Source organism: Canis lupus, chromosome 6, assembly GCF_011100685.1.
Source record: "Canis lupus familiaris isolate Mischka breed German Shepherd chromosome 6, alternate assembly UU_Cfam_GSD_1.0, whole genome shotgun sequence".
In the NCBI taxonomy this organism is placed as follows: Eukaryota; Metazoa; Chordata; class Mammalia; order Carnivora; family Canidae; genus Canis; species Canis lupus.
Genome location: NC_049227.1, coordinates 21,424,322 through 21,437,447, shown reverse-complemented (window position 1 = coordinate 21,437,447; position 13,126 = coordinate 21,424,322). Strand labels below are relative to the sequence as shown.

Genomic DNA, 13,126 nt, shown 5'->3' with positions numbered 1-13,126 from the left:
CTGACTGAGCTACCTAGGCACCCTGAGATGACTTCAATTTTAAGGGATCTTCTGCAGTATGATGGCAAAGATGCAGCCGGCAGTCTAAGCTACCTTCGTAAATGGCAATTCTAATGAAGGCCTCTGCTAGGAAAGTTGTAATTGGCCTGCCTTGGATTCATACTTAACCGATCATGGTAGCCAGAGAAATGGAGAAACCTAATTGGTCGGGTCCAACTCCAAGACAAAGAGGAGGGAATGGAATGGGGTTCTCAGCTTCCTCAAGTGGTCCACAGAGATTGGGAATAGGAAACCAATGTTTCCTCAAAGAGAAGCCAAACAAACCAAGGTTCTAAGTCCACGATGTCTTCAAAGCAGCTCTGCACACTTAGTTTGCTTTTAGGGAGAATCACTTCAACTTCCAACCACCCTACTGTTTTCTAGGTGATCGTTCAGCGGTCTCTGGCTGCCAAGAACATGTCCCATGCCAAAGGAGGCTCTCTGATGGCTGCCTACCTGAAAGTGCTGCCCCTTTTCATTATGGTGTTTCCTGGAATGGTCAGTCGTGTCCTCTTCCCAGGTGAGGAGACAGTGGGGATAAAAGGTCATCGGTCTTTGAATCTCAGACCCCATGAAGTGTTCTAACCATATGATTGTCATCAGGGATTGGGACTGAGGTCCCTGCAGGGGGATGTTGAGGCATCTCTATTCAGACATCAGATTGTATACTGTTTCCCCACAGGGGTTCAGCAGGCATGTCTAGTAGATGTCGCAGGCCAGTAGCAGGGAGACCCATCTGGGGTCTTGCCTCAACTGTATTTTTTTAACTGTATTTTTTTGAAACCACAAATTATAGGTTAAGATCTTGTGGTTCCAGATGTCAGTTTTCTAAAGCATAATGTGAGAGTTATTCTTGTGCTTTTAGTATTTCATCTCAGTGGTTTGGTTATTTTGGTCCAACAGAACCCCTTTGGGGGTACTTAACAAAAATCAGGGATGTCAAAGCCACTAGAATATTTGTCTTAGAATTTTTCTTAGTGTGGTAAGGCGATGAGGTTTTCACTGTGTGGATAAACAGGATTGGGAGGAGGGTGTTATTGGGAGTCACTGTGATGTCAGGAACTGCTGATCTGTATGGAAGAAAGCTTTGCATTTTCCACATCTGTGGGCTTTTCCTTTCATACCCACCAAGGCTGTTATTAACTCAAAGGTAGAGTGCTCCCTCCCCTGTGCTTTATCTTATACAATGTTTTGCATCGGTAAAGAAAGAGGAGGATGGTCCAGAAGTTTTTGTCACAATAATTTAGGACAATAAGCATTAGGAGCAAAGAATTGGGGAAGGAGAGTGGGAGATCTGTCCGTGGTGCAAGATCTTGGGTTTCTCACTCCTCCAGCCCAGAGGGCATGAAGAACCCAAAGTCACTGGTCCTGGTTCCAGGGAAGGCACACAAGGCTTGGAAAAACCCATATCAGAGTAAGAACTGGGATTTGGGATTTGTGGTGACTTGATGGAAAATACACAGCTTTTGGGTAAGGCTTGACATATGAACAAAGAACACAACTTTAAACAACCTACATTCATCATGTGGTGGTTCTGAATATGGACTCTGATTTGGATGTTGCTGCTAGAATCCTGGCTCTGCCACTTCTTAGCTGTATGACCTTGGAAAATCACTTGCCTCTGTTCCCTCACTCATAAAAATGGGATAATCTTTCATAAGGCTTAAAGCAGTCAGCACAAGGTAACCACCATAGAAGGGCTTACTCTCATTTTATATATTATCTCATTTATTCCTCAAAACAACCTTATGAAGTTGATACTGTTACGGCTCTTTTCATTTACAGATGAAGATATTGAAGCTCATCCACTCATTTATTCTTCCATGTGTCCATCAAACATTCTGAGAGTCAGTGATCTGCTAGGCTTTATTCTAGGAAAACTTAGGGATTCATAAATGAACAAGACAAAAAGTATCCCTGCCATTGTGGGCTCACATTCTAGTGGTGGAGGAGACACACAAAGATAAGGAAATAAGTAAATGAGATATCCATTGATTGTGTTGAGAGCTGTGAGTAAAAGGCACAGGGAGATGTCACAGGGATGCTGAGTGGGGCTTCTTCTGATAAGGTTTCCAGGGGTGGCCTCTGTGAGGAGAAGAGGCAACAGTTGGTTCATATGGGTGGGTTTTTTTTTTTTTGGAGGGGCAGTAGGGACAGAAGGAGGGAGGGAGGCAGACAGACAGACAGCCTCTTAAGTAAGCTCCATACCCAGCACAGAGCCTGATGTGATCTCATGACCCTGAGATCAGGACCTAAGCTGAAATCAAGAGTCGGATGCTTAACCGACTGAGCCACCCAAGTACCCTGGATGGTTTCAAAATATATCTTGGAGTGCATTCAACAAGATTAATAATGGATTGGATATGGGGGTTAAGGAAGAGCAATCTAGACCCTTCCTAGGTTAAGTGGCTTGCCAGAAGTTAACCTGGCTAGTGCTGGGTGAGCTGGGATAGAACCCAGGTGCATCTGCCTCCAAACCCCAACCCTTAATCATGCTATTGTCTCTCTTAGCAAATAACACGTTAAGCTTTGGATCAATGTCTGGAAGATCAATCTCAAGACCTTGACCATCATTCTTAACAGGTAGCCAATCAGCAATCATGATTAAGTGAAACATAATGCCATGTTCTATGTCCCTAAGGACTTCGTAATGTAATGAATGAGTCTGGTACTCATGAAAAAGCAAGATAAGATATAAATTAGAACACTCTAGCATATGGAACTAACAATAAGTGAAAGGAATTTGAGAGCGAGGTAGGGTGGAGAGGGTAAGGTGGGCATGGTGTGTTTGAAGGCCTGGACAAGTGCTTCTCAAAGTGTGGGAAGTCCAGTCCAGCAGCACTGATGTCACCTTGTTAGAAACACAAACTTTTGGGGCCCGTCCCAAAGACTTACTGAATCAGAATCTCTTGAGGTTGGGGCCCAGCAATCTTTTTTTTTTTTTTTAAGATTTTATTTATTTATTCATAGAGACAGACAGAGAGAGAGGCAGAGACACAGGCAGAGGGAGAAGCAGGCTCCACGCAGGGAGCCCGATGTGGGACTCGATCCCGGGTCTCCAGGATCACATCCCAGGCTGCAGGTGGCTCTAAATCACTGCGCCACAGGAGCTGCCCAGCAATCTGTTTTTAATAAATTCCCCAGGAGATTGAGAAGCTCTTGCCTAAAAAGCCAGGGTCTAGGCCAAGCCACTCCTCCTTCCTGTTTCCATGTCTCCCTCCATCTCTGCTCTGCCAGCTATCCCACTGAGTCTTCATTTGGGTCCAGAGACCATTCAAAAGGATGCTCCAGTCCTGAGCTATAATGAGACTGGGCAACACCTTCTTCCACTAATCCATCTGAGAAACGGCACAAACTTTGAAAGGAACCATAGTGGAAATTAAGAGACAGGAAAAACCACCCTTAAAAACAATAAAACACAAGTCAAGAAGTATATCCATTCACAAAGCAAATTGTTCCCACTTGAGCTCTGGAATACACGAAGGATATGAGACCTATTCATAATATTTATTAGCTGTATGATTTGGGGAAGCCTTGTTACCTTTCTGGGCCTCAATTTACTTATCTTTAAAATAGGTGTAATAACCACACCTTACCAATGGAGTTATGAAGAATACAGTGGAAGGTATATATGTATAGTCTTTATGTGTCATAGTGATACTTCAGTGAATGTTAGCATTTGGAAGTAGGAGATTTAGTGGTGTTTGGATCTGAGCTTGCCAGAGGCCCCTTTATGCCAAGCATCAGAGGGTCTGATAAGAGAACCCACACCATACATGAAATGGTTGATTAATTAACCCAAGACACGTGGATGACTGTTACCAAATGGTGATTCATAAGACTGTTGGTTTCTGTTGTAGCTTAGCTGAGCCAACTAATATCCTTAAGATGAATGTGTTCTTTTTTTTTGAAATAAGCTCCTTGCCCAGCATGGAGCCCAATGAGGCGCTTGAACTCACAACCTTGAGATCAAGACCTGAGCTGACATCAAGAGTCAGATACTTAACTGACTAATGAATATATTCTTATTAGGCACCCCCAATGAATATATTCTTTAAGCTGAACAGACAAGGACAACTGCCACAAACATGCTTTGTAAACTGTCTGTCATGTTTCATGGTTGAAAGGTGCAGGTCTAAAAGGTTAAACAACCTAAGGTTAACAACCAAAGGTTAAATTGTGTAGTTAATTAAGTATCCCAGGGAGAGCCTTGCTCCTTCTCAGTGAACCTTGAAGAGAGGAGCTTTTGGGGGTGTCAGGGTGGCTCAGTAGGTTGGGTGACTGATTCTTGGTTTCAGCTTTGGTAATGGTCTTGGGGTCCTGAGATCAAGTTTTCTCTTTATCTAAAGTAAATAAATCATGGGATCCGTGGGTGGCTCAGTGGTTTAGTGCCTGCCTTTGGCCCAGGGTGTGATCCTGGAGTCCCAGGATCTAGTCCTGCATCAGGCTTCCTGCATGGAGTCTGTTTCTCCCTCTGCCTGTGTCTCTGCCTCTCTCTCTCTCTCTCTCTCTCTCTGTCTCTCATGAATAAATAAATAAAATCTTTAAAAAAATAAAGTAAATAAATCTTGAGGGAAGGGGTGCTTTTGGACAAAAAGAGGCAAAGCCTGTATGATATGGATGTGAACAAGACCTTTGCCCGACCTAAGTGGCTCCTTACAATGTTCTGGGCATGAGAATGAAACTGTTTCCTTATCTTTTTAAAAGACTTTTCAAAAGAGAGAAAAAAAAAAAAAAAGCCAAGAGTTTTGACTTGTCAAAAAAAGTATTTTCCTCAAGATTGTTTCTTCTTATCAAGTATCACTTTTGGACTACAGTCTTAATTTTGTTTGAGGCTTGAACCAGAGCTTTGGGGGCATCTACTTCTATTCCACAGTGATTGTATTATTATTGTGGCCATAGTACCCATGGGTGGCTGTTAGTGGGTGAAGAGTCTCAGCCTTGAAAATACATGAAATGTGTGGAGAAATTTTATGAAGATCAGTTTGCCCTTGGACTTCCCAGTGGATGAAAGGGCCCAGGGCTATCTCCATTTCTTGGGTCTTATGTTACCTTAAAAAGAAAATGAAGATACAACAATATTGTATTTTAAAATTGTGATGTCCTTCAAGTGGTTACATTTATTAAATTAGCAGTTTTAATGCAGGTAAAAATATAGAGGCTTAGCATACAACCTCATCTGGAGATGCTGTCAAACATCTACATTTGAGGTCTCTGGTAAATGGTCATCATGACATTGATTTGCACTGGAACCAGGCAGGAGATTGGCATAAGCGGTGAATGGCTCCATGCTTGCTTGTATTCTAAGGTTCTGGATGGGCTGACAGCCTATCACTCTTCAGAATGAGGAGCTAGGACTGAAGACTTGGGATTGAGCAGAGGGGGCTCAGGAGGAGTTCATGAGAGTTACACTTTGATCCACTTGAGAGGTAATAAGTGGCCCAGCTGGGATGGGTGGTGTTGGGTAGGCATTGGGGAGTTGGTGAGGAGCATCAGTTAGTTCAGATCCCAGGAGCTGAGAAAGTCAGAAGGTGACAAGAAAGGTATTATGCAGACACAGGTGCCAAACCACTGAGGTGATACAGAGTTCTGAAGGTCCCAGTGGTCAGGATTAAGCCTTGGATGGGTTACTGCAGACTCATTAAAGATAGAAAAGCATACACTATCTTGGTCTATCTTCTCTGAAAAAATGAATTGGGAGTCAGGAGACCTGAGTTTCAACTCTGCCTCTAACATGACCTTGTTAGGGGTTTGTAATCAGGTCCCTCGCCCCGATTCTTTATCTGTGAAACTGTTGTAATGTCCTCTTTCCTCACACAGGAGCACTGTAATAGCTAGCCTCTGCCCCATAGGAATTTGTTGAGCACCTACTCTGTGCCATACTCTCTGTCCTCCAAGCAGGAGGCCTAAGCTTGTATGCTTGGGATGTGTTCATCCTCATACTAGGAAGAGATGAATAACTACGGATGCCAGGAAGGCTAGTTGGATTTACACTAGAAAATCAGAATGCTGTTTAGGAGAGCAGGAGACACAGAAATGCAGGAAGAGGAAGAGAGAGAAATTCACCCAGCACAGTTGGGTTGTTAGGAGCCTAAAATGAGAACAGCTATTGAGGAGATGGGGAGAAGAGGGATTTAGAAAGTATTTGCCCTGTGTCAGCTGATGGCATTCTGTGCACCTCCAAGGAACTGCAGGCAAGATGTGAATTGCTTGTGTCCCCTTTTGGAGGAGTTTGGGGATGCAGCCTGTTGCAGGATACTGTGTAGAATGGCTACTAGGTATCTCAGCTTTTTTTTTTTTTTTTTTTTGAGATCTTATTTATTTATTCATGAGAGACTCAGAAAGAGAGGCAGAGACATAGACAGAGGGAGAAGCAGGCTCCCTGCAGGGACCCAGATGCAGGACTTGATCCCAGGACCCCAGGATCATGCCCTGAGCCAAAGGCAGATGCTCAATCTCTGAGCCACCCAGGAGTCCTGAGGTAGCTCAGCATTATTTGGGTTATAGTAATAGCAGCCTCAGTGTATTCATCACTTCCTACATATCAGCTTACTATGGCATCTCAGCCATTATAATCGTATGAAGTAGAGTTATGTTATTGTCCCAATTTTACAGATAGGGCAGGTTAAGTAAGAAGGTCATGGTTTATAACTTCTAGGTTCCTTTTTTATTTCATAGAGCTATACACCGTATATACAGTCATCCTGTCTCCTGGCTCTGGCCCGTGTCCGGCCGTGTCTTGGCTGGGCTTGGGCTTAGAGGGCCTGTGTCTGCTCACTCTGAGCCTCGTTTCTTCCACAGATCAAGTGGCTTGTGCGGATCCAGAAACCTGCCTGAAGGTCTGTAGCAACCCCTCTGGCTGCTCTGACATCGCATATCCCAAACTTGTGCTGGAGCTCCTGCCCACAGGTAATGCCCCCTACGTGGAGGCCCCTGGAGCACCCAGAAAGGAGGAAGACCTTGGCTGGGGCCTGATCCGAGGGACGGATGAGATGGGAGGACAGCAGGAGGGAATGCGCTCTGGGCTGAGGGACTGAGCCCCAGAGCCAGAGCCCTCAAATAAAACCCAGGCCCTGGCTATCCAGGGCGCTCTGCCCGATGCCCCCCGGCCCCCCAACCCCAGGCCCTCCTCATGGCTCACCTCTGAGTTCTGCTTCCTTCCAGCGGCACCTGCTGGATCAATTGGCGCCATGGGCCTGGGATATGGGGGTCATGAGTGAGGCAGCAGCAGTTAGCAGGAAAAGCCTGAGGCCCATAGACCTTCCTTTTGCCTCCAGGGCTCCGCGGGCTCATGATGGCTGTGATGGTGGCGGCGCTCATGTCCTCCCTCACCTCCATCTTTAACAGTGCCAGCACCATCTTCACCATGGACCTCTGGAATTACATCCGGCCTCGAGCATCAGAAAAGGAGCTCATGATTGTAGGCAGGTAAGACAGCACTGAGTGGGATTGAGGAAGGAGGGTGAAAAGTTTAGATACCCAGGGAGGAGAAAGCTGGGCCCACCCACAGGCAAAGCCCTACCATCCTGGAGGCTCAGCCTCCTCGGATGGCAAAGATGAGGGTCATCATCTGTGTATGAGTAAATCACACATTCAAGAGATGTTCACTGAGCATCTACTTTGTGCCAGGTGGCTGGGTGCAGAGCAGGGAAAAGCAAAGATTCAGTTTCTGCCTTCACAAAACTAAAGAGAAGATAATTAATAAGAAAGGAGAATTTAAAAAGAAATTATAACCCCAATGAGCACTATGAGGAGGAGCAAGGAGATGTGGGGATTTAGAGGAGTTCCCAGCCTGGACTGGGTGGGACCTGAGGCATGAATAGGAATTAGCCAGGTCGAAGGGAGGAAGGGATTTTGGATACTGGGTGGGGGGAGTTTCTCTTCCAAAGTCTGCAAGGTCCGAAGTCTAACGGCGGCGGAACAGTAAGGACTGAAAGGGATGGTAGGCAAATCTTCTGTAAAATACATAAGAGAGCCAGGAGACAGGATGACTGTCTAATAAGCACCTTGGGGACCTGAGGGCTGTCTCAGGCTTGGGTTAGGGAAAGATTTCTTAAGTCTGACACCACAAACATAAGCCATAAGAGAAAAAAAATACATTAGACTTCATCAAAAGTTAAAACTTTTTCACTTCAAAAGACATCATTAAGGAAATGAGAAGACAAGCCACAAATATGGAGAAGCTATTTGCAAGCCATGTAGCTGACAAAGGATTTGTGATCTAGAATGATCTAGGACATGAGATCATATCCCTAGAAGACGGAGAAACCATGAGGTGCCCACTAGAATGGCTATAATCAAAAAGACAGACAAAGAGATAGAGAAATTGGAGTTTTCCTAACACTATGGGTGAGAATGTAAATGGTTCAACTGTTCAAAACAGTTTGGTAGTTAAAAAAAAAATTTTAAACATAAAACTTCTCATATGACCGAGCAGTTGCATTCTCAGAAATGAAAACATACGTTTACATAAAGAGTCGAACACAAATGTTCACAGAACCTTTTGTTTACAAGAGTGGAAAAATAGAAACAACTCAAGTGTCTGCTGACCACTGTAGGATAAACAGTGGTGTGTAATGGTAAATCCATTACATGGAATATTTTTTGACAATAAGAATGAATGACATACTGTGATAGCGCATGATGCATGGATGAACCTCTGCAACAGGCCATATATTGTTTAATCCTATTTATATGAAATTTCTAGAAAAGGCAAACTTGTAGAAACAGAAGCAGATAAGGAATACATTGTAAATGGGCACGAAGGAACTTGTTTGGAGTAATGGATGTTCTGCAACTTGATTGCGTTGCCCAGAGATGTACACTGAAAATGGGCGAGTCGTGATCTGTATTCTCTACCGCAATAAAGATATTGAGAAAGAGAGAGAGCAGTAAGTGTCTGGGGGAGACATACTAATGAGGGGTCTCTCTCCACCTGGCACCAGGGCCTTCGTGTTGCTGCTGGTGCTGGTCTCCATCGCCTGGATCCCCGTGGTCCAGGCCAGCCAGGGGGGCCAGCTCTTCATTTATATCCAGTCCATCAGCTCCTATCTGCAGCCACCAGTGGCTGTGGTCTTCATCATGGGATGTTTTTGGAAGCGGACCAATGAAAAGGTAGCTCTGGATGAGAGCCGCCCCCCAGGTTGGCATATGACATGGGTGGCTTTACGGAGGAGTTTTGTGGATGGAGGGGTGGGAAGGGGGCTACCTGGCCTTTGGAAAGCAACCATGGGCGTTCTGTTTCAATGCATGGTGTCATGAAACAGGGAAGCTAAATTAACAAGAAATGAGTAAATTATGCATAAATGATTAGTCATGTGTGAAAGATAAAAAGGTAAGTAGCTCCAATCCTTTTCAAGTTACTGATGCCTGTATCCCTAGGAAGGCAAGCTCTTGAGAAGCCTCGTCGAGGCTTGTCGAGGTCTCCAGAGGTGCAGGCCGGCCGTCCCATAACCCTGGATGCCTCTAAGATGGCCTTGCTCTGGTTTGCAGGGTGCCTTCTCAGGTTTGATCTTGGGCCTTCTCCTTGGCTTGATTCGGATGGTCCTGGACTTCGTTTATGTGCAGCCTCGGTGTGACCAGCCGGATGACCGCCCCTCCGTGGTGAAGGATATCCACTACCTCTACTTCTCCATGATTCTGTCTGCAGTGACACTGATCACTGTTTCCACCGTGAGCTGGTTCACGGAGCCACCCTCCAAGGAGATGGTACATTTGTGTTTGATACTATATAACCGCTGAGACCCTTTGCCACAAGCGACACAAAACTGACCCAAACTGGCCTCAACAAAGAGGGTTTGATTGTTCAAAAAGCTAGGACACCTAGGGTTGGGCTATAGGGACAGCTTGAAACCGGACAGAAGACCATCCGAATCCATCCTTCGTTTCTGCCTCAATTTTCAGGCACCACGCTCGTGGCGCTGGCAGTTTCCAGGGATGTTATCTTTTCTCATACTCCTCAAGCAAAAGCAGAAACACGTTTGTCCCAGTATTTCCGGCAGAGTTCCTGATCCCCATCGATGGAGTCAGCTTGACACATGCTTACACATGAACCAGTTCATTCTCTGTGGCCGGAGAAATGCATGTGCTGAATGGCTGATGGGAGGGGGTCCCCCAAAAGTCCCAGGCTAGGGTTAAGCTCTGGGGGTCCGAATGAGGGAAGGTGAGGTCCCAACAGAATTAGGGCTGCCAAAGAAAGCCAGGGGAATGGTGGGGGGGTGGGGAATGTGCATTGATCTGAAGAGTGCAGGGAGTTGAAACTTGTTCGGACATTCAGCGACAGGGCTGGGCTGGGGGCATTCTCACACGTGAGGCTGAACACAGAGTCGAGCAGGGGACCCTAATCTGATTCATGTCTGCTCCTTAGGTAAGCCGCCTGACCTGGTTTACTCGTCATGACCCCATTGTCCAGAAGGAACAGGTGCCCCCAGCAACTCCCCTGCCTCTTACCATCTCTCAGAATGGGACACCAGAAGCCAGCGTCACCAACATCCAGCTGGAGATTGTTCAAGAAAACATATCCCAATGCCATAGCTGTGAGTTACCTCTCCTCGGTTATGGTAGAAGCCCAGGAAGCATTAGGTGTTTAAGGGGAGATTTTTCTACCAAATCACAAGGGAGAAAATGGGCAGACTCAGAATGCTAGCATCCCCTGACCCCGAATGTCTGGGCCAGACAGTGGAAGTGGGCTCTTCAGTAAGTTTCCACGTATGCTCAGCGGAGAGGAATAACAGCAAACACATGTCAAGAGCTTGCTAAAACACAGCACTTAATCCCCACAAAATCCCACAATTTTGGGGGAACACTACTGGCATTCTCTAAATTACCTGGTTCAAACTGGCAGCTTGCAGACACACTGTGGTTTAGCCCACCTACCATTTTAATAAAAGGTGAGTTGACATTGAAAACTCTAGAGATTTCACATAAAATTCCAGATTTCCATCTTTCCCAGGGCTGCATGACTAACATTGTCTGGACCTTTGAAAGCAGGCACTTTTTTTTTTTTATTTTTTTATTTTTTTTTATTTTTATGATAGTCACAGAGAGAGAGAGAGAGAGAGAGAGAGGCAGAGACATAGGCAGAGGGAGAGGGAGAAGCAGGCTCCATGCACCAGGAGCCCGATGTGGGACTCGATCCCGGGTCTCCAGGATCGCGCCCTGGGCCAAAGGCAGGCGCCAAACCGCTGCGCCACCCAGGGATCCCGAAAGCAGGCACTTTAGACCTGGGCTGTGTCCTTCCATTAGCCAAGGTCCCCACTCACCCCTATTGCCCCATGACCCTCTGGCTCTGGGCTGTCATTTATCATCACACGTGGCTTTTTACATATATAAATATACATGTGAATACAAATGTGCTGTGGATAAGTATCGATGTCAGCCTAACATGGGAAATTCAAGGATTGATCCAGAAGGCCATGTGTTTTAAGAAAAATGAGAGAATCTTTCCTGGTCCATATTTGACAAGATAATACGCAAAGTGGCTCCCCTGACCATCTGCCTAGCTCCAAAGGCAATGGAGCCTGCAGCCCTAGTTCTGAATGGGGAAATAGTTTCCCACAAGAGTGCCCTTCTCGGGGCACCTGGGTGGCTCAGTTGTTAAGTGTCTTTTTTTTTTTTGAGGCCCCCCCCCCTTTTTTTTTTTTTGTTGTTGTTAAGTGTCTTTAAAAAAAAAGAAAAGAGTGCCCTTCTCCCAGGGTGCCAGGGTGGCTCAGTTGGTTGAGAGTCTGCCTTTGGCTCAGGTCATAATCCTGGGGTCCTGATCAAGCTCTGCATGGGGCTCCTGCTCAGTGGGGAGCGTGCTTCTCCCTCTCCCTCTGACCCTCCCCCCTTCTCCTGCTTCTACTTGTACTCTCTCTCTTTCTCTCTCTCAAATGAATAAATAATAATAAAAAATATGTATCTTAAAAAAAAAAATAGAGTGCCCTTCTCCCTTGGGCCTCCTGTGATTCAGAGGAGGGAAGCGGAGAGCTCTGCTCCTAAACCCACCTCTGCCACTGCTTACCAGCTACGTGGCTTCACTCAAGTTAGTCAAGTGAGGCTCTGCTGCTTCATCTGAAAATGATGAAAAGTCTGAAAGTACCACTCTTCCAGAATTAGTCTTCCCGATTAAGGTATTCATGAATACTTTCCAGAAACAGTACTTCTGGAAAGTACTTCTCACTGTGCCCGGAACACACCTGGTTGGCCCCTCTGCGCCCCTCTCTGGGAGACATGGCCCATCCTCATGACCTTCATTTTGGGTTCTTTTAGGTGACACAACCCCCAAGCGGTCCAAAGTGGTGCGAGCCATCTTGTGGCTCTGTGGGATGGATAGCTCTGGCAAGGAGCCACCAAGCAAAGCAGAACCCGTCATGGTTTCCTTGGAAGAAAACCCCCTCGTGAAAACCCTTCTGGACATCAACCTCATTATCTGCATTAGCTGCAGCATCTTTCTCTGGGGCTACTTTGCTTAACGTGGGGGGAGGGGGGGAGCCCAGGGGTCTAGTTTTTTGTCCATCCCTGTTTTTGTAATGAAAGAAAATCAATAATAAAGCTTTGTTTGTTTACCGTGAGGCTTCAGAGGAGTTCATGGGCCATTTTCCACATGACATTTTAGCTCTTTTCTTAAAAGGGAATGGAGGGTAGAAGGCAAGGGAAAAAAGAAGCATCAAAGCTGTCTTTTCTCAAAAGGCTATTTACTCTTCTTGTCTATCCTGCGGCGCGAAGAGTGGAGAGTGGAATTCAGGGGGATAAACAAGCAGGGAGATGCACAAGACCTCGGGGCGGGGGCAGCCACATCTCCAGAGCTGAGCGCTGGCCTTTGGACTTTCCCGGGCTCCCCTACAAGGTGGGAGGAGGGACCTGCAGCCCGTCGCTCGCCTTCCCCTGCACCTCTGGGAAGTAGACTAGCGGTGGCTCCCTAGAATCTCGTGCTTTAGGAAAATCTATAGGGACGCCTGGGTGGCTCAGTGGTTGAGCGCCTGCCTTTGGCTCAGGCCGTGATCCCAGGGTCCTGGAATCGAATCCCGCATCAGGGTCCCCGCAGGAGCCTGCTTCTCCCTCTGCTTGGGTCTCTGTCTCTCTCTCTCTGTCTCTCATGAGTAAATAG

General features: G+C 46.3%; 1 protein-coding gene across 2 annotated transcripts in view; it reads left to right on the top strand.

The window, feature by feature from the left end:
* SLC5A11 (solute carrier family 5 member 11) overlaps nt 1-12,517 on the top strand; it is a 41,593-nt gene extending 29,076 nt beyond the window's left edge. For both annotated transcript variants that reach the window (XM_038540013.1, XM_038540012.1), the window contains exons 11-17: nt 424-559; nt 6,841-6,948; nt 7,317-7,467; nt 8,985-9,153; nt 9,532-9,747; nt 10,406-10,574; nt 12,289-12,517. In XM_038540013.1, the coding sequence (XP_038395941.1) occupies nt 424-559; nt 6,841-6,948; nt 7,317-7,467; nt 8,985-9,153; nt 9,532-9,747; nt 10,406-10,574; nt 12,289-12,491 (1,152 nt within the window). In that variant the 3' untranslated portion in view covers nt 12,492-12,517. The remainder of the gene's footprint in view (nt 1-423; nt 560-6,840; nt 6,949-7,316; nt 7,468-8,984; nt 9,154-9,531; nt 9,748-10,405; nt 10,575-12,288) is intronic.
* Nucleotides 12,518-13,126: the final 609 nt, after the last annotated feature.